This window comes from Stegodyphus dumicola, chromosome 8 (genome assembly GCF_044657685.1).
Source record: "Stegodyphus dumicola isolate Sdum_Otavi_A_Nest chromosome 8, ASM4465768v1".
Lineage (NCBI taxonomy): Eukaryota > Metazoa > Arthropoda > Arachnida > Araneae > Eresidae > Stegodyphus > Stegodyphus dumicola.
Window position 1 is genome coordinate 95,233,204 of NC_140775.1, and position 22,561 is coordinate 95,255,764.

Here is a 22,561-nt window from a genome sequence, read left to right on the forward strand (position 1 = left end):
TGATCATAAGCTGCGATAAATTTCGTTGCTATATTGAATAATTGAATAATTTTATTGAAAGCTAAACCAAAGAATAACTAGAACTAAGAGAATAATAAAATAAAACAAAAATTAAGCAAAAAGGAAAGAAAAAGCAAAAAGGGTTTTCAGATATACCAAAAAGACCTATCTCCAAAACTGAGAATATTATTCAATTAGATGTATTCAAATTAAGACACGTCTTATAATGGGTTTAAGAAATAGAATCTTCCTTTCTCTGGGTCAGGCTATTTTTTTTTTTTTGGCAGAGATACTGAAGCCAACAATTGTGTTTGTTGACTAACGTCCACTTAAAAATTATCCGCGAAGATTCGACCATCAGAATGCAGAATGTATGAAGCTAGCTCAGTTTTAGTTACGTACTGCGTTAGGTACACCCTTCTTGCATGCATTATAAAAGCGAACAAATGCATAGTAATATGAAAGTTGTTAAGAAAAAACTTTCCATGATATTAGTATCAAGCTTTGTTATCATATAATTTTTGCCAAAAATTATAATAATAATAATAAACTTGAGACGATGAAAATATTGTCATTGACAAGAATATCTAACCATGCCTGGTGAATAATTACTGATGATAACAAATTGCTCGACTAAGCTTAAGCGAAGTAAATTAGAATTAATTCAATAAAAATGTCAATTTTTCTTTGGATATTCACTTTTAATTATTATCTTTTAACTAAAAATTACCTTATTTTGCTATATCTTTGCAGTTAGAAATGGCAACAAAAACGTTAACAATGGCGGCTGTGCCGGGAACATCGTGCAATGGTGAAGTAAATCCAATAGACACTATTCAAGTGACAGTTATGTACCCACAAGGAGGAATATTTGGATGGAAGAAACGAACTCTGTACCTCTTGCTCATTCTTCTGGTTTCAGTCGTGGTTATAAATATGACTCTAATCTTGTGGATTATAAAAATACTGGATTTAACATCGGTCAGTATATTATTTCTCTCACTATACTTTTAATGGAATCTGTGGTAAACATTTAATGACCACCTTAAGTAGCTAGTTCGTTGTTAATTACTATAATCACTCTATTTACCCATGATATTATGGATTTCTCAGGACAGTTTAATTTAATTCCTTTTGAATTTTTAATTGTAGTTAAAAATAATTTATTTCACTGCATGATTATTGAAAAGACTCAAAATATTGTCCTTTAATATATGGAAGTTAAATTCGCAGCTTATGACAACATCCTACTCTAACAGGAGCTAAAATGTTCAAAGCTCAGTTAGTTTTATTAAATTTAATTAAAAATTAGATTTCAGCAAATTTTAACAGATTCAGAATGGAATTTATTTACCTTAAATAAGAAGCTCAGCATGAAAGCTTTTTGTGATAACAAAGATTTCTCATCCAGCATTCAAATAGATTAGTGGATTAACAGGTAAAGGAATTAGTAACAAGTGTGAACAATCAAATTGAAATCAAAAGAATCTAGTTAAATGCATGAGTTTAAATTGAGCCTTGAACGGTAAAATTAAGAAGGCACAGAACGCATTTTAATGAAAATAACAACTAAAATTTGTAGAAAACCTTTCATTATATATGAACAACTGCAGCCAAATAAGAAATTTCAGCTTTAGTCTATCATAATGTACCTATTGTGAGAATTAAAAGTTGTTAATTAGTGATAATTAGTATAATTAATCAAATATTAGAAAACTCTGAAAGGAGAATTAGCCTTACCATATAATTTAACCATTCTAAAAATACGTCTTTTTCAAAATCTGTAATTACAACCGATAAAATAATAGGTAAATTAAAAACTCAGAGATAGAATTCTTTGCTGTACAAAGAGATTTATACAAATTATTCAAGAAAACATACCTGCATGCCTTATTCCCTCAAGTACTGATATAGGTATTTATTTCTAATTACAAAGCCTCTCAAAATAAGGTAAAAAAATTACTCGAAAACAATTTCAGCTCTGTGAATGGAAGGGTTCTATAAATGCATTCATTGTTTTTCTATTGTTATTTAAAGTTGGTAGGTGCAATATGCACTACCCTGTATATAAATGTTTCCTTTTTAAAAAAATTCAGAAATTTATTTTATTGTTTTCTCGAATTAATCGTCAACTATTAGGTATATTATATTAAAATGTTTGTTTTTTAAATGATTACAAAACTAATTTCTAATTATTTTAAGACATAGTAAGATACTGTTAGTTATACTAAAAACGGAATTGATTGGATTAACGGAATAGTTCCTGCAACTTATAATCTGAGACATATAAAGAGGAAATAAGGCAATACAATGTTTACGAATTAAAGGCATTTAATATATTTTTCAAAGGGAATCATTAATTATGCCCACATATAACACTGGGAATACTTACTGGTGATTCATTGTATGGTTTTAGATTTAATTTTTATCCCAAAGAAGCGTTAGCATAAAAGGCCTATTTCTCTCAAAACGGGATTTTGCTTTGAATCATTACAAAAGTCTGAATCACTTTTCAAATTGTTGCCACCAGATATTATCTCGCTGTATTATATTTAAAGATATTAAATGATGAAGACATTGCATGAACGTATGCATGTTTTTGCACTGTGAAAAAACAACGGTACCTAGAACCATCAAATTTTGAATGATGTTGTCCTCCACCCAAATGTGGAACTTGGAACCCCGAATGTTGAATTTCGCATTTGTTTTATTGTGTGTTTCGTATTTCGTGAAATTTTAACGAATTTTTTATCAACAAACTGAATGATTTCAAAACGAGCTGTGGCAACACTGTACGAAAAAAAAAACATTTTTATCTCCAGCGCGCGAGACTGTCTATAGGAAATTCTAAATATAGTTTGCTTTTTAATATTTCTATCCCAAAGGAACATTAGACTAAATGCTCTTGAAACGTGTATGTGTATGTAAATGAAAAAAAAAAAAAGCCCCTTTGGGCGTAATGTAAAATTCTGAAAGCTTTCAGATATTTTTTTAAAATTATATCATATTTATTATTAAAGGTTTGAACAACAGCAATCAGCATTAATATTTTATAAATTTTCAGTACTGGCTTCGAATGTTTTACTATAAAATAATCTTCTTCAGCTGCAAGAGGAAAAATGACGAAAGAAAAATAGAAAAGAGGATTTTTTGAGCAAGACCCCTTTCAACAAGTCGTGTGTTTGTTCCTAACATATGTTTCATGTTCCTTATTGTGAAGATTTAAGGCTTTCTTAGTTTATATATATTAAACAACACTGGCAAGAAATTCTGTATATGCCCCAGAAACTCATAAATCTTTAAGTAAATCTTTAAGTATGGAGCTGCGAAATTATTGATAGCAGAAAAAAACGACACGAAAGTTAAATTTTTCTAAAATCTGTTCAGTGTTATAGCTAATAGATTTATAACTAATAATTCTTATTCGGTGTGTTATTTATACTTTAATTTATCTTATTTCCTTAACAAACTATATTGTATTCCTTAAACAGAAAAATTAGATTATAATTTCTTGCTCTGTAGATTCATTTTGCATATAACTGTATTAGATTAAAACAACTGATTCCAACATTTGTAAGTTTTCGAAAGACAGATTCATATTTGTCATACATATATAAAAATAATCTAGTTGTTATCTAATATTAAAACCATTTCGAGAGACTTAACAGTCAATTTAATATACATACCATTAGTAGCTAGAGACATAAATATGTTAACTTCGTAAATATATATAAGTGATCTGAAAAAGCTAGATTCTAGGGTTATAATTTCGAAAATGGCAAAAATCACAAAACGTTTATGTGATTTAAAAACGAAATAGGCAAAAAAAATGTGCAGAATCGTTAAAGAGGTTAATCAGTTTTAAAGTAAATAAAAATCAAATGAAAATTCTTTATCAATGTGTATAATCAAGAATTTCTTAAGAGGATTTAATTTCTCAATTATATAAAATTATTTTCGTAAATCTTCAACAAAAGCTTACAAAATGAACTCATTTTATTCATCTCCAGCTCAATTGCAGCCTTTCTGTTTTGAAAGTCTTGTTCTGTCTTTAATATGTTTTACCGATATTCATTATATCAAACTGCTCGGATCATGCCTTTAAGAAATTCTATTTTGCCGTTGCCGATAAGAAGAACGAAACTTTTTCACTATTCACGTTTCATCTCTTCGTAAATTTATAACCTCATAAGTTTTGCAGCAAATGTAAACAGTTTTTATAAGGAATTCTGCTTCATATTTTCTCCTATCGAATTCGTAGCTTTACTAGAGTGAATGCGAGAAATGCAATCAAATAGTTATGCTCAGCACTTGACGTTCGTTTGCATTTATACGGGGGAAGCTGAAGTGTTTTTTTTTTTCTCTCAGAGAAATGAGAATAACTGAATAAACATTTTTTCTTCTTTCAATATTTCGTAACAAAAATGCGGTATCTTCAATATTTCGTAATAAAATGAATCTTTGTTTCGTCTGTTTTCTAGAATGATGAAACAGGAAAACATTCCTTTCATAAAATGAATTGTTATTGTTAAAGGTAAGGCTTGTTTAAAAGCTTTAAAAAAAGAATTCTCAACATCCTTATAGAAATTTTAAATTCTTACTAAAGCTTATCAACATGTAAAGTGTAATAATATCTTTTCCTTCACGTTCTGTTTAAATTATGTTATTTCGTTGCTAAACAGAGATTAACGATTTGAAGCCAAACATGTTCAGTCCAAGTTAAAAAAAAAAAGTTACTTTACGAACATCTAAACTAACTTTTTATCATAGCGTTAATAATTAGAATATTCCAATAAATACGTATTCTAATATGATTTATTCAAGAAATCCAAAATTATAAAATTTTATTTGCATGAATAATATGAGTTTATAAACTTCTAAATAAGTATTCATATGCATTTCAACAAGAAATTCAATTTAGTAAACATTTATTTGCATGGTAAATTTATTATTAGTTAACTAGATTGAATTAATTTATATTATTTTATAAGGTTATTACTTGAAATTAATCCGTTATTTGTAATTTTAGCCTTGTAATAATAATAATTTGTCTTTTCCGTTTTCTCACCAGAATGTAAATGTGACAGAAAGTGTTTGAGCTGAGGTTTTTGTATTGTAAGACAAAGCGTGATTATGCGTCTCTTGAGAACACGTTACTTTAATTATAACAGCTGTGATAGGTTTGTAATTATGTGTTTTGTGTTATTGCCTCCGATATTAAATTGGGTTCACCGGTTAGAGTTTCCTGAGCCAGCGTAGATTTAAATATAATTGTGTAATCTTTCACTATTAGTCTACATTTAAATTTGAATTTGAATTGGACTGTTACTTTAATTACATTGCCAAAAATAGCGGTTGATTTGTCAGCACAAGACTTGCACTTACGTTCACATTCTGCTTTAATAAAAAGGTTGTTTTAAACATTTTCAACTCTCTTCAGTTAGCTGAAACGCGGCGATAATTCGCTTGACGTCTCTTGAGAGTTTGGAGCTAGTTTATATTTCCAAAGCAAGCCAAACTCTATAATTTAAACATTAGTAACGAAGCAACTACTACGAAGAACAGACGCCTTCATAAAAGGATTTGTCGGGCAAGTCCTATACGAAATAACTGATATTTTACTTTTCATGTATGGTCCACAACATCTTTAAACTTAATTATATATTTACAGTTCTATAGTGGTGTTCAAAATTAAGTTTCATGTTTTGTCGAATATGTGCAGGACTATCGAGCAAATGTGAACAAAATTTGGTATGGATATAGGTTTTATAATGCAAAACGAAGTATACTATATAGCAGTCTACATATGCATGATCGCGCGTAAGGCTGATAGGCACAGGAATATCTCAAAAAGATTTTACAAAATCAGTCAAAAGGGAAGTTCATAAGGGATATGGTCCTCTCTAACGGCCATAACAAATTCACAACGGAGACTCATACTGCAAATACGGCAGTTTAACAGTCACTATGGCAATCTGTCTCACTCCTGCAACAGCGACATTTTCAGGTCCTGGAGGTTTCAATAAACAGAGAAGGCGAGTTGGAGTTGCCCTCCCAAGAGCACCTGAGATATGGTCTGTACGGTTAATGTCTAGAGATGCGGATTAATCCTCACTTTCCAGAAAATCTGCCAGATTAGCCTAATGTGGACGAACATTAGCGCATATGGAAATGAAATGAGAGTCAACTGCATCTCTGTAAATCCAAACACAGGGCTCTGAAATCTCTTCTCTGTATCTTTTAGCTCTCAAAAGTGCCTCTGTCGAAGACCTGACCGGCTGTGCGCCCGCCTAACATGCTGCCTACAAAGACCATCAAACGTACTGCGTACTGACGTACTGCGTCCATCTCTCGAATGCTAGAGAATAGGTAGCGCATTCCATATCCCCTTCGCGCCGACTGTCACGTATACGTGCCAGGAACGAACACTCTTATCTACCGGCCGACACGCAGGCGTGCCAGAGCATTGTTGCGTTTTCTACCGACTGTCACGCATTTGTGCCAGTACCTTGGGACGTTTTTCAAACTATAATTTCTGCCACAAGATGGCACTGTATGTCCATATGGTTTCAGATACATGTACATTAGACCTTCTACTCGAAATGAGAGAAGCATGACTCACATACACGTGTTTTTGATTATATAAACAAACGAGGAACTAAATGTTTCCGAATGGCGTGATTTATGACGTCTCTTTAAATCGCACTTTATTCGCACGTGGTAGTTGTTTATTGTAAGTAGAAGTTTTATATGCGCTAAAGCGTTGAGTATTTCCGTTTACAGTTCAGTTTTTAGAAAATAATTAGATCTTGTTAGACGTGAATTCTTTCTGTTTTTACCGTTTCAATGTCGAAGCGTCGAAAATGTTTAACAGAGCATGAAATAGCAGAAATGATGCAAAATATTTCAGATATTGATTCTGAAATTCTGATATTCTGATATTGATTCTGAAAGATTAACTGAAAGACATTTTCCAAAACTTTGTTCGGAAGAGACTGATAAGAAAATGAGACGACGATGCTTCGTTTGTTCACATTCCCGGAAAAATCCTCCAAAACGGCAAATGAGTTATTACGAGTTCAAGGAATGTAACGTAGGACTGTGTGTAGATCCCTGTTTTAAAATTTTTCATACGAAAAGAGAATTTTAAGTAATATATTTAGTTTTCAGATGTATAATGTTAAAAGTCATAAAATGGTGAGTAATTAAAATAAAATATGTAAAATATACATTTAAACAAGAAATAAGGTAATTAAAGTATATATATATAAATATCTATAAAGCATAAGCCGTTTAAATACTCTATAGAGTAAACAATGCGTTGATACTTCGGAAATTTCATGGATTTAGGCTTAGTAGCAAAAAAGCCCCCGGCCCTGGAGAGACGCTCGCGGAAGACACTGCCGGCCTCCGCGATAAGCGCGCGTTTTCGCTACCCGGCTCGAAGGGGATATTATCTGCAGATGAAGATACGCCATGAATTAGAAGTTATGCTACATCGGAACTCGTCTATGAGAGAAATTTCCTCCACCTAGTGCCTCATCCAAAGTCGGTGTTCTCAATACCGTGCTAAACGTATTCTCGTGTGCGCAATGGTAAGCAGGTCATCATCCAACAGAACGAGAACAACAGACACAAACAGTAGATAATTTTGTCTTTTCGGTGGTGTAATCAGCCTCACTTCAATTTCATAGATGGCAACGCTCGTCTATTTATGGTTAATTTAGTGGATGATTTCTTGGAAACTGAAGATATTAAATGGATTGAGAAGCCAGATCGTGTTATTTACATTCTATAGGAACTTTGTAGGCTCTTAAAACTAAACTAAACTTTATAGGCTCTTGAAACAGTAAATGCACCTAGCATTTCTTCGTTCAGGATCTCTAGCCATCTGAAAAGAGCGTTTCAACAAGAGTGAAAATGACCGCCGCAGGGACTCATTATCTGTTTTATTTCTAATAGGAGATCATGTTAGAAGATCTGTATAACTATTAGCGGGTATGAGTAGCATCATTTTTGTTCGATCTTGCAAACTCTGTTTTAATTATTTCTGTGCCGGTGAACCTTACCCACAATATCGTGACTAATATTGATGTTTCAAACTGCTGGACACACCCAAGATGTGCAACATGGGATGACCGAATTTACACCCCCGAGAACGACAAGGTTCTGCCTACTATTGATGTAGAACACTTCGGGGGACAGATATGAGAGTCTTTCATCTCTCATTCCCTATCACCAAAGTTCTCGAAAAGACTTTTAGACTGACCAGCATTTTAAGTGTCCCCATGCTGCATAGACACTATAGGCTTACAAGCATCACAGCGTTCTGCGGGATTCGTACCCTATTCCAGTGGTATGGCAATCATCAGCCATCACCTCTACGTTGATCAGGAAGTATGTTTAAACAAGTTAAAACAATAAACTTGTAATCAGTTAATTAATAAGTGTGTTGATATACTTCATGAAATTCAAAAACAAAATTGTTAATCAAATTTAATAGTTCTAATAAACAGATTTTTTGCATATATATAACAGCAACAGCTTTTGCAGTTATTAAAAAGTTTGTTATGCAAGATCTTTGAAGTTTGAAGATCTATTTCCCATATTTTAAAGTAATATTCACTTAAAGAATTTTAAAAAAATAAGAAGCTTTTTTGTTCTAACAAGGAAACTTATCGGACATCCCGATGACAATCAAAGCTGATAAAGCATGAAAGCGAAAAACATGTGTAATGTGTGATATTTCGCAGTTTACCAAAACTCCCAGAACAGGGTGTATAAAATGGTTTCCGTACACGCAAGTGTTTGAAGCTACATATTGGGAAAATAGTAAGGAATAGAGGTAGTCTAATATCAACAGAAATATCGTACCTAATCATAAAGTTACCTATGCTGTATACGTTCAGCACACCAAAGCGTAGTAAAGTGCTGATAAAAGTTAAGTTTGCTTAAACTTTGGCGTACGCATCACAATACTGACAACGCTAAAATCACAGCTACGTTCAATACGTATGTCACAAGTATTAAAGTTCACTCCCGTAGCAGAAGAGCAGTTTGAGATTGTGAATAAAATATGTACTAGATTAAAAATTTTGATACTACTTTTTTGGCGCCCTTTATAAACACTAGTAGTGAATTACAAAACTACAAAACCCATGTCACGCGTTTTTTTTTTCTGATTTAATACACGTTTCATGAATTTTTGTGCTCCATTTTACCACCTGGCTCAAGAACGGTTACAATTTCCTGCACTTAATTCAATGGTGTTTTGAATTTTCGGACCGTTACTGCTAAAGACGTGTTGTTCCTAAAGACTGCTGTTAAAGACTTATTGAATTGTTTTTCAGACACAGCTCCTGTACAGTATGCTTATTAACGTACTTAGGAACAGTGTCACGTGCTGGGTACTTCTACTTTACCTTGATCACTAATATTTGTATCACAGCCTGAGAGTAAAAAGTCAACTAAATAATCGTATAATATGCTTATTACTCGATAATACTGCTTGTTAAAATTGTACATGCACTGCTGGATTCGGCACTAGCTGTTTTTGCGACCTTGTACATGTTTACCGTTTTGCTCAAGCATTACTCAATATCGTAGACACATATGCCACTTAGCAGGGGCCTCATCGCTCCATAACCTTTTAATTCATAGATAAATAAACTTGACCAGTCTATGGCTGCAAATGTTGCGGACAGACGCGAGATTCTATATCCTCTATTATAAGGCTTGAAAGCGATTGCATTTTGAGCTGTAACATTCGCTGTTTTATTGCTTAATTAATTGTAATTTTATTATAATGGAGATATTACATAGTAAACCGATATACCATACTTCTATTTTGGTATTTTTCTTTAGTAAACCCCAAGAGCTTCCAATAAGATAAATTCAGGGTTATAACTGATAAATAACTACCACGGATTATCATAATTTCTAAGAAAATCACCTTCTTAAAAGGCCTTCATCGATATCGTATGCAACTATGAGAAGACGCCGTAGAGAGGGTAAAGGATGGGACCTAGTTGAAAACTCCAAACTTTAACATGTGCGAGGGATTTTCAGATACAAACAAGTATTTTAATACTTAATTCTAGGAAGAATCAACGTAATCATGACTCATTTGAAAAATACTTACATATCTGAACTTTTCGAATGTAGTATTGATTATTTTAGGACGATAGGTTATTTTGAAGCAGGAGATAAGAAAAATGTGCAATGCCGTCGCGGAGACTCTAACCTAAGACCTCTTGAATACGTGCCGAGTGTGCTGACCACTACACCGCGAAGGCATGTTAGGAAGGCAGGAGAAATACCTTATATATGTCCCCTTTTAAAAAGAGACTGGGGATTAAAGAAACCAGGCGCCAAATCCTGGTGGTGGAGAATCATCATCCACCACCTTTTTTAGTTTGAGCGCCAATGTAGAGACATTAGGTATTTTTTGAAGATGGAGATATGAAAAATGTGCAGTGCCCTCGCCGAGACTCGAACCTCGAACCTCTCGAATGTTCTGACCACTATATCACGAAGGCATGCTAAGAAGGCGGGAGAAATACCTTACTGTATTACGTTCTCTGTCATCTCATTTGTCAGATGTGATCAAAATGACAGAGCAGTAAGCTTATAGCAAAGTTTGCGCAACGAATCATCATCAGGTTTTTAACTAACGAAGCCGTCGTTCCATCTCAGATTTATATGAGATTTAAAAATCAGTATGCTTCTATATTTGGCACTCTCGGAAAACTGCTCCAAGAATTTTAGGAGGGAAGAATTCCAGTTAAATGAGCAAAATATTAAACCATGCAAGGATGTGTCGACATTCAGTCAAAAAGGCCTTAATTTTGCTGGTATTTAGAAACTTCTTAGGCACGGGTATTATATTGCAAAGGCTAGTAACTATGCAAGAAAATAATATGTACCACTTGACCTCTTCATTTTATTGAGAAAATTAAATTTAGATGATAAATTCCTTCTGATACTCTTACGTCCCTTTTATATTCTTCTTTAAACCTTAATGTGAGTATTTCAATCCCATTTGAAGTTTGATATTTTAATGGTTTTAACTATAATACAAATATACATTTTTCTTAAAAACCTTATCATAAGATAAATGAAAAAAGTAAAGTGAAATGTACCACCAAAGAGCATTGATCCAAATTGAAAGGTTACAATTAACGTCATCATGCTGGCAACACTTCGACATAAATTCAGATGTGCTTAATTTACAAGGTTCACTTAAGAGCCTTCCATTTACGTTATCTTATTGTCCTCTAGCGAGATAAGTGTAGTCCTTCTGAAATTTATCGGCATCACTGGAATTAAGTACACCGCGGATTCTCTTATCAGTCTTGATGTGCCAGACAATTTAAAATGTCCCCATTTTACGGTTATTGATTCAGGGTATCAGTGGTTAATCCTGCGCTTTTAAGCATTCAGCTTCCATAATGGGCACTAGTAACAGAGGATAATTTTTTTCAGAGCAGGTTTTTTTTTCCTTGAAATGGAAGAAAGAAATGATCATGCATGTAGAGTAAAAGCGTTCTATTTGCTAATTAACTGATTATTGTATCAGATGCGATTAGGAGATGGATTTAGCTGAAATTTCCAGCTGAAGATGATGCAAAGTTTGAGAATAGGATTTATTGATTTGAGCAATAAAACTTTTTAGTTTTGGTTTAAGTACCACATGATAAACTGAAGAAAGATCATTTAAATAAAATGATTTGTTTATACTTTAAAATAAATCTATCGCTACTTAACAAAGTTTATGGTTGTTCGCTATATCGCTAAAGGTTTATATTGTTTGCTATATCGCCCTTTATTTTCGCAACCTTTAATAGCAGATATATACATCCCGATACGAAAGTGTTTTATATGAGGCAAAGATTCGTGTTTTGGTATTTTTAATTTTTTTTTTAATTAAGTTTGTATAAAATACGAAATCTAACTTTTTATACTTTACCCGAATTCATATACTTGTAGTTTATAAAATGTTATACTCATTAGAAAAAGTAAAGCGCAAAAAGTTCGACTTCGTACGAAAAACATTAAACGCGTCATTAAATTTCAAAGTTTGCAATTTCGAAATCATTTTCAGATTGCCTTGAGGGGTCGGTTCATAAATAAAGTAGAATAATATTATAATTTATATTTTTCCTTAAATGCTATTCTGTGATTGTTTCTGTCATTTATTAATGTATCATGTTCTTTAATATATAGTTTTGTTACAACTGGTCCGCCCAAAGAAATTTTACAAAATTAATTTGCAGATATTGAAAGTTAGAAATACATGAATAATATTCTCATACATTTTCATTACTTAAGAATCCTACATTAAAAATTATATAAAAAACTCATTAGACTATTTAATTTATTTAAATAAAGCTACGAGTAGAGGTTTTGACAATACTGAAAACTGTCAATGTTTGCTAGAAAATGAATTCTGTACTATCTCAAAATATGTTGTCCAACATTGTAACTAAATATCTCGGTCAAATGTTTCGTACCGGTATCAAACTTCTCATACTGTAATTTTTATAGCAAGTATAACATATTTCTAAATATGAGTACATAGAAATGAAGAACATACAAAAATTGAGAGTTCGTAAATTTTACAAAATTGATTTTTTAGTTAAAAATGTCACATGAATATTTGTGTCTTTCAAAACGTTTTTGTATCTGGAAGTAAATGCCTACGACAAACTACTGCGAAACTAAAAGCCAAGTAAGAATTTGTTTTTGAAAACGATGCATATACGCGCACTCATACATATTTCAAAACAACTCAATGTGTTTATCTTTCCTTGTATGATAGACATCTAAGCGTCACTGGCAGGACATCCACAGACCTCTTACAACCAAACAGTTGTCCTTTCACAACAAAAAAAAAAATATTATCAAGACCATTTCCGAAAATATATCAGTCAAAATGTCGACTAATGTGGACAGAACGCACAGGAGCAAGGGGATGATATTATAATGTGGTGACCGCCTCAGTCTTCTGAATTTAGTCACCTCGTGAATTGTTTTCGTGGGATTAGTCAAAGATACTGTTTCGGGGAATTTCATTAACCGTTAATCTCCAATATCTTCTCAACTTAGAGGCGATTTGTAAGTTTAGTGGATTGTGATATTCTGGCACACATGTGGAATGACAGCGAGTTATCGTACAATTTTCCACTGCATCAGTAAATTGGTTAAATAAACCACCCTGCTTCATTGAAACATGCAAATAATTTGATGAGTATGCCTTTGTTTCAGTATAATTGAATTCTAGCAGCCCAGCCAGTATAGTGGTTAGCGTCGCTGACTGCTGTGCCGAAGAGACCGGGTTCGAACACTGGAGAAGTCATAGATGTTTGTAAATGTATAGTGTAGGTGCGGCATGGATGCACTCTAAATATGCGGCGAGCCGAAAATCCTATCGTGTAGATTGGTGGAAGGGAAGAGGGGTAGAGGACCCTTGGACCCGTCCCTTCTCCCCTTCCATCAAACTTCCCCACTAAGCTGGCGGAACTGTGACAATTCGCACTGTTACATGTTAGGTTCTCAAGGCTGTTGCCAATGGCAGGCGAAATCTTGCCAGGCTTGCCACAAGGAATTTCGTGGGCGTGGGCTAACTACGTCAGACAAGTGAACATAAGTAACAACAAAAATAATTGAATTCTATAATGATTTTATAGTTTATCCCTTATGAATTTAAAAATGTTTCATGAAATTACAACGAAACTCATTTCAGCTGTATTTAAACAACTTAGGAATTTATACAAAATGTGTTGCATTTTCTGGGACATATCCTGTTGCAGATTACTGCATCGATGACATGACAATGTGAGAACAAGCAGCGTAGACTTTCCCACAAAATATGAGACGTGTTGTCCTTTTGTTCTGACTAGTTTGATTAAAGGAAAATGGCACAGTGGTTTTAGTTTGGAAATGCGTCTCATTCTGGCTATTGCGTACTGTTGCTGACGACTACAACATACGAATCTAAAACTAACAAGCAAACAAAAAAAGAAGCTGAATAAAAATTAACGGCGAAACGGCTACCACTCAACGTCCTGAAATTTTATTCCCTATATTCGTTTCTTTGTATAACATAGCGAAACTTTTCATATTATTCGGATCTTATGCAAAGAAAAGATACTGTTTTTTGTTTTCTAGTTCTTTTGACATCATTCGAAACTTATTCTAAGGAATTCTCACAAAAACTTTTTCCTTTGCTTCTGGCTATTTCCTTTTTTTATTGTTAAGCAGTCATAAAATTCTTCTATCTTTTCAAAGCTGTTTGAAATAACGAACATCCCGTCTCTTTACTATTAGTTTTGAAAGTTGTAAAACGAATGATTAAGTTCTAAGAACTAAAACTTCATACTAATTATGATAAATGAATCGTATACTATTTCAATGAATTTGACTAAAAAGTATCAGGTAATCAGAAAGTAATGCAGTTTTTTAGCTTACGAAAATTGCAATGCATAGAGATATAATCATGTGATTCTGCCTTCAAAATCCTTTAATTATGCAAGAATTTCAAATTCATATTATGAAAACATTTTACACACTTCCAAAAATGTAAGGAAGATAAAAATAAATTGTTAAATGCAACATTTATTTCTCCTTTCAAACGAAATCACAAAAAAAAAAAAAAAAAATTAGCAGGGCTGAAATGAGCAAAATTTGAAGGAAAAAGAAATAATGATATTTTGGCCCGCGGATCACGTGTTGCTCACGAGAAAACTCAATGCTAACTATTCGCCAGGAGGTGCTGTGATAAAATCTTGGACTGAAAAATCGCATTTTTCTGCTCCGTCAGCCCTACAAATACTGCTGAATTCTTTTTCCTGTCCTTTGGCTATCGCATTATTTTTAAATCAGATTCTCGCAACGTTTGCGGCATGGGAGATTGGACATTTGGAAAAAAGCTTCTTTGTTTGCCAATGTCTGCAGGAAATATTCGTCTTCGACGTGATGTTCACTGTTTTCTTTTGTTCCAGGAAGGTCCAGGAAAGATGCGGATCTCTGAAGATGGCCTTTGGGTGGACAGCGACGTAGAATTTTTAGATAGTCTGAGTGCTAAAAAAATTCTTGCACATCAGGTAAGAGTTCGCTTTCGGTTAATCTGAATAAGCATGCATACTTAAAATATAGTAGTATAGTTGCATTTGTTCGTTATTACACTTCCCAAAATAATTTAGAATTGGTACTTGAAAGAATAATTAAGACTTGGAAACATTTAATTGCTATTATACAGATTAAAAAAGAAGGCTTGACGTAATTTAGCTTGAGTGGTCAAGTGGATAAAACTGAAGGACGCTGCTAAATGCATGGGTGTTTTTATAGTTTCCTCTGTATCTAAGGTGAATATGAGCCAGTTTTCCCTAAATCTCTTCCCCGAAAGCATTCCTTAGGTAGACTATCCTAGTGTGGTTTGCCGTAATCCAACTAATGGAATCCCTATCCTGCTCACATAACCTTGTCCTACCTTACTTTATTCTGCTAAGACGAATTACCATCGATACAAACTAATTAAATTTGAACACTGAGCTTCATAAATACGGAAAGATTAACAACAACTAAATATCAGGTACTATTAATAACCTGTAAGGTTAAATTCAAAATTGTCAAAAACTCTCTACTTCTGTTTGTGAGTTTCAAGTTAATATAGATGGCACGTATAAAATAGGAATTATTAAGTTGCATATTAAATCTCGATTTCTTCTGCAATCCATATCCTACGAATGCTAGTTGAACTAGCTATATTCTGGTGTAAAGTGATGGAGAAAATAGAAAGGAAAAAAAACCATTACCATAAAAATAACTGATCACTTAAGTAAAACATTTTTAATACATGATGTCCAGTAATAAAGTTTGGAGTATTCTGTATTGTGTATGTATGTTGCACTTTCTCTCGAACCTTTGTAAATAAACGATTCTGTTTAATGTTCCAAAAATGACAGAATAATGAAAAAACATTGTACCTACATTACGTACAATTTCAATGGATGATGCAACCGAAAGAATGCTTTACCATCAAAGCAGTGTATAAGCAATAAAATTTTGGTCTCAATCGCTCACGCATATTTCTGCTCAGAATTGCGATTGCATGGTAAGACAATAACAGGAGAGACTGGACTCCAATGTTACAATACGTTATGCCATGCTCCCTCTTACTGTGCATTTTGTAACTTGTAAACTACATATTTCTTTAATTTCATACAGTTCTGCAGAAGTAGTACAACTCGTGCAGCTGAAACCGCGTATTCTAGACCAGTGGATGAAAGGACATGATTCTGTTACAAACATTTATTTCAATAAAAAAAGTAATCAGTATTTTCCCGTTATGCAATCTCACAAAACATTTTTTTTTTCAGATTTCAAAGCTATATCAAAGTACTTACATTTTGCAAAATACTAATGATATCGTCATCTGCTAGTTTTAATTAAATATCTTATTACCCTTTCTCTGCTGTATTTTTTGACATAAGGTACCATTTAAAATGAGATAATAAACGTAAAGATGCTTGACACTCTTTTTATAATGCATTTCGGAAGAATATTTCTGGTTGTTTATGAACGTGTATGTTTCTACAATGAAACTTTATTAAATGCAACATGGTGTACGTAAAACATATCGTTTCTTTATATTAATCTAACTGCAGCAGCACATAATACATGAGCTCCTTCGCTTATTTATTTAAAATAATTTTTGTCTGCCAAAAACTCTACTTAATTAGCATTTTATCATTCGAGTGTTAGTCCTTCTGTGTTAATTTCGTTTTAATTAAAATTAATCTTTCAAAATTACAAGATATTGTTCTAAAGGAACAGCACCCATGCATAATTCATACACTCTCACAAATTTACTTTTTTTTAAAAATGAACACGGCGCTGCATATGAATGAAATTAATTGTTAAATTATCATTAAGTGGAGTAAGGTGTTAATAACTGCCGAAAAAACTCAAATGTTATTCAGATCTTACTTTGTACTAAAACCAATAATGAGAAGATGAGAAAATATTTTAAAATTGTCGCTTCTTAAATAAATCTTAATTCTTATTTTTGGAAACCGAATAATAGCTAAAATATTAAATAAATTACATTTAACATCACAGACGTATGCAACAGCTTTCCTTGATTGAGAACCAAACGTGGTTTATATATTTGTCTCTTAATGGGTACTGTATTGAATGAGCTAACAAGACGATGATTGTTTTTAAATTCTACTATTAACTCACACTCTCCCTATATCTTGTTCAAATTTTCAAGCCTTATAAAATACTTTATGTTCATCCACTCATGTTCAAATACATTATTTTAAACTTGTAGTGGATGACACTTGATGTTAATACAGTTTTTTCACATATTTTACTTATTATTTATTATGTCTGTTTTATTTATTATTAGCTTGTAACTTTACACTGCTTTTGTGGAGATAGGGCACTTAAAATATATCTGTCCCAAAGCTCTTGGAATAAATCAGTAGCTGGGAAAGAGAAATATGAGAATTCTGGTTTCCGTACCTTGCGTACTATGAATTAGCAAATCAAATCTGGAACGAAACGAATGACGTCTATCTTGCCGCTTTCGATTATAAGGCCGCTTTAGATATCTCCCTCATTCCAGCTCATGCCTTCATGGTGAAACTGTAGCACACTCGACTCGTATTCGAGAGGTCCAGGTTCGAGTACCGCTGAGGACACTGCATATTTTTCATGTCTCCTGCTTAAGGTAACCTAATGACTCTACAATAGCACACGAACTAAAAGGTGGTGGACAATAATTCGTCAACATCAGGATTTGGCGATCTGGTCCCCACATCCTCAATCGCCTTTTAAAAAAGGGAAGTATGCAAGGTATTTTCTCCCTCTTTCCAGTACTCCTTCGTGGTGTAACGGTAGAACACTCGACGTGTATTCGAGAGGTCTAAGTTCGAGTCTCGGCGAGGACACTGCACATTTTTCTTGTTTCCTGCTTCAAAATAACTTAATGACTCTACAAATTGATTAAAGCTTTTGTCTACCGTCAGACTCACTTCACTTTATAATTATTCATGAAGCCTTTTCCATGTGGTTTAAAACGCTTTATTTGCAAACATTTAAATTCATATTGCTAAAGTTAATTATTACTACCCAAGTCAAGTAGCGTCTATTTATTCTATTAGATTTTACACAGGTAAGATTGTATATAAATCTCACATTTTTTAATTTCTCAGATTATTGTGATTCTATTTTCAGAAATAATAATTGTAGACACACTAATAATACAGATTTCAAATGGTTTAGCAGTCGATAAAAGTAGAACCCCGTAGTCATATCTACGGAATAGTTTTATAATAATTTAGCATCAGTTCAAATTTGAATAAACCTGCATTTATTTAGGTTTAACTGAAAACAAAATTGATGCAGCAAAAGACACGATAGGCATAACATTTTTCATATAAGAAATGCGAAGAAAGAAATATGGCTATTAAATTATCAAAAAGTGGTAAGATTAATAGAGTGATTACTCCACTAGTCACACTTTGTTTTATTCTCCAAGATATAAGTTAAGGAACTAAGTCTAAAACTAATATCTTGAGCACAGATAAAAACCACAGCATAACATAAATTTTCACTAATCATGACAAGTTCATATCTTATATACAAAGACTTTCCAAAAAACAGTTTTTTTTTATTTATCTTACTTCTTTGATAGTAACACATTATCAAATACACGAATTTTATCGTGGCTTGAAGGCAAAAATCCTGTTTTCATAGACCCCGGGTCACCTTACAGGGGATAGCAGGAAACTTTCCAACTCTCAATTTTGAAGGAAAAGAGATCCGAGGGTCTCTCATCCTTCTTCCTCTTCCACTAACCTCTCAAAAAATGTCAGACGCCTCCATGTTTAAGTATTTCAGGTGACCCTATGTTTTAAAAGATATTAAAAATTTAATAAATATCCATGTCTTCTCCAGGAACACATTCACAAAGTATGGCAGCCGGCTTCCTTACCACTATGACAAAAGGGTGCCCCCCCAATAAAAACTGTAAAACCTTATGGGGGTGATGTTTCAACCTCCTCAGCAGATGTTACTCGCTATGTCAAAGTCTTCAGCGACATTATTTCTCTCTGGAATATATATTTTCCTTGAAATTATTCTCATCTCGGTTTAGATTTCTCTTTCCAAGATTATTATTGCCAAAAGGGGATCAAGGCAATGGTCAAATTTGCTACGCAAATGCTAATAATATCCAGGCTTGGTTTTCTTCCGAGCTAGTCCCGCTTAGTCTAAACCCTCCAAAAGAAAACGGTAAAAAAATAAAACATTTATGCAGTCAGACAATTTAAATCCCGTAGTAAATCAGAACAAAGACAGAAATCATTCAGTACCCAAACTTGTATGTTAAAGAGGTTAAATAGAACCCAATTTTCTTTCCATTTTTATATTTAACAAATATATATTCATATTAAAAAGTAACCAAATAGTTTTCTAAATTATAAGGACTGCTCATATTAGATGAAGATATAAATGACCCGTAGAGTCAATAAAGCAGATAAAAAAAAAGATCTCCTGCAGCTGGATATGAACTGAGAACTTTTCGTTTACGATGTCATCCGTGACGCTGTTGGGGTTTATTGTAATTGGAGAAACTTAAATAATATTAATTTTCTTCGACGTTAGCTCTTGTTAGAATAAATTAGCGTCTCTTTTGCATAATGAAACTGGGAAGCAGAAATCGAACGTGTGCCAAGCTATATGTTGGGTGAAAGAGGATTGTATCTATGCCCTTTTACCTCAGTCAGAGTATCAGTCACTTAGTTATTTTCTTTCTTCTGTCCTGGAAGATACTCCTGCAACTATTGTCTAATTTATAAACCTGAAGATACTTATGACTGATAAATAAGTCTATATAAGTTCTTATTTCAGCACTTCAATTTTAAATTTCGTGAAGATTGTTAATTTTTGCTCTACTTAAGCAAAATTCTTTTACTTGTTAAATAACAATTTCATAGTTATTTTAACTTATGATTCTTTAAACAATCTGAGCTAAATATATGATAGTAAACTTAAAATTCCTTAGCTGTGCTAATTAACATTAAATCACGCATCATTTCCTTCCTTATTCCTCGTGACGTATGCATGCAGCATTTGCAGTTGTACTTACTTTAGGTATCTTTGCGATTATGCAGAATTTGAGACAAATCCATGAATTCAAGGTATTTGCTGCCCTTGTCAGCAGCTCAAGTCAAAGCTCTTATATCGGAACTGCGCGTGTCGTTTTCGGCAAATTAACTTTCACATGTCTGATTTCATTCAGAAAAACAACGATTGAAATGATATACAACAGCTTAAACTACTTTGTAAAGCTGTGTAAAAAGTTAGAAAGAGGTCAAACGAGACTTATATGGCATAAAAAACACTTAATAATAACGAACCTCTTCAGGACGAAAATAACTATTACGAGAAAAAAAAAGCTGCCATAAGGAGAGCTGTCTGCTAACCGTAAAGCTAACCAAATTCATCAATTCTATAAAATCTGCAGCTATTAGCAAACATAAAAATAAGCAGCCTAACTCACCGTTCCCCATTGTATTTCTCTGAGCATAAAAACATGAAAATCGCACGCTCCAAACGTAGCGAAGATTTCATATACTTAAAAGAATATAAAAGATTTGACAGTCACCAAAAATGTCACCAAAAACACAGAAGATTTATAACTTACATTTTAGAAGTTCTGGCTCTAAAAGACAAGAGGATTTTGAATAAGAGTTCAGTATCTTAAGAGTTCCTCTTAATATAATAAGATAATAATAATAGTGTAAGAAATAATATAATAAATATATCTCCTAAAATAATGAAATATATCTTATCTTAATAATAAGAGTTCCTCATATTATTGTACACTTCCTTTGCCATTCATTTCCACTAAATAACATTAAATGCATTATTTTTCATTTCATCTTCGATATCTACATTAGATATGCATTATTCTTAAAGCCGTCTTATTTGCCGTTTATAAAGAAAACTGCTAACTAGTTTTCAAGCGAATGAATGATAAAATTCTTTCCTTTCTTGAGAGGGATATTGTGTATCAGTTTTTTTCAGTATCACATTTGTTTTCATTTATGGATATATATTTTCTTGGTATTCCTCTTCTTCAAAATGAAATGAGAATTTAGATAGCTTCAATCAGCTTTTTTATTCGGTTAATAACCATTCATTCTATTTTATTTTCGCAACATAACACTTCAAATGAAATTTGGTGACATGTAAATATTCCATCGGTTGGCTTTGTTAGCTTTTATTATACAAAGTGAAACACTAAAAAGAATCTAAATTAAATATATTCTCTTGCTGAATGTTCAAAATTTTTTTCCAAAAGAAATTTTCATGATATTTGAAAAATTTTCCAAAACGAATTTTGATCTTTCCTATGTTTTAATTTAATTGTAATTAATGTAGCTCAAAACTACCTTACAACGAAAACTCTTTCAGCAATCAAAAATATAAAAGTATTTTGCATTATCTTGCAGAGACATTAGGTATTTTTTGGAAGTAGGCAAAATGATAAAAGAGCAATCACCTTCAGTGAATCGAACCACGGACCTCTGGTATACCGGCCCAGCGTACAGAACCACTACACCATGAAGACACGCTAAGAAGGCGGAAGAAATACCTTATAATCTAGATAATTACAGCAAATACAAATGTGAAAACGTGTCTGGTAAAGAAAATATTTTCGCTGCTTTTCTCTATGATTTTCTGTTCATCGGGCAGTTTGCTGATGTGCACTTTAAATGGTCAGGGATGTGTACACCACGCACATACATACCTTCTTTTACCCAGAGGTACTTCTAGCACCCAGCGATCTGACCCTGATTGGGAACAAGGCATCATATCGCAGCTAAGTACCAAAGAAAAATTTTATAACGAGCTTAAATCTAGGAATTTTTGAAAATATAGAAGTCGATATTTATGCATTTGCAATCAATATTCATCTAACAATAAATACTTTTTTAATGTCCGCGTGCTCTTGTTCTTGAGTAACTTATCGGTAGCGATCAAATCATTGATTTTTCAGCCATCTCAACACTTAGAACGTAGCCCACTAAACAACACAGTTAATAGACCGTCATGGCACCTGCGCGAAAAAGGGGGGGATGCGTAAACATCCCAACCTTTAAGTCGAAGCTCGGCATTCGCAATAGCAATCAGTCTCGGTTGGCTAATATACTCTCCAAGAAGATATCTAACGGTAACCATTAAATGTTATAAGATTAAGTACGTAATTTTCTGAAATTAAAATCTATTCTTACAGAGTAGATCTCTTTAAACAAATATTCAATTCTGTGATATTTGAAGCATTTTTAAGGCGATATAATTTCTCTGTAAAGTAATACATATCAGGTTTCAATTTAATACACCGCTGCAACCATGAATTATACCAGATTAAAACATCCCACAATTATTTATCTTCTTCGGCTACAAATATAATCTGTTTTCAGAAATTCCAGAGGACACCTTTCTAAGAGACCTTAAGATACATTAAAATGAATATCATTCTGTA

General features: G+C 32.9%; 1 protein-coding gene across 5 annotated transcripts in view; it reads left to right on the forward strand.

The window, feature by feature from the left end:
- LOC118189578 (delta-sarcoglycan-like) overlaps positions 1–22,561 on the forward strand; it is a 181,871-nt gene that overhangs the window by 44,775 nt on the left and 114,535 nt on the right. For 3 of the 5 annotated variants that reach the window (XM_085822127.1, XM_085822129.1, XM_085822130.1), the window contains 2 exons: positions 754–981; positions 15,003–15,104. In XM_085822127.1, the coding sequence (XP_085678253.1) occupies positions 760–981; positions 15,003–15,104 (324 nt within the window). In that variant the 5' untranslated portion in view covers positions 754–759. The remainder of the gene's footprint in view (positions 1–753; positions 982–15,002; positions 15,105–22,561) is intronic. The other 2 variants (XM_085822131.1, XM_085822132.1) reach the window with 1 other exon arrangement.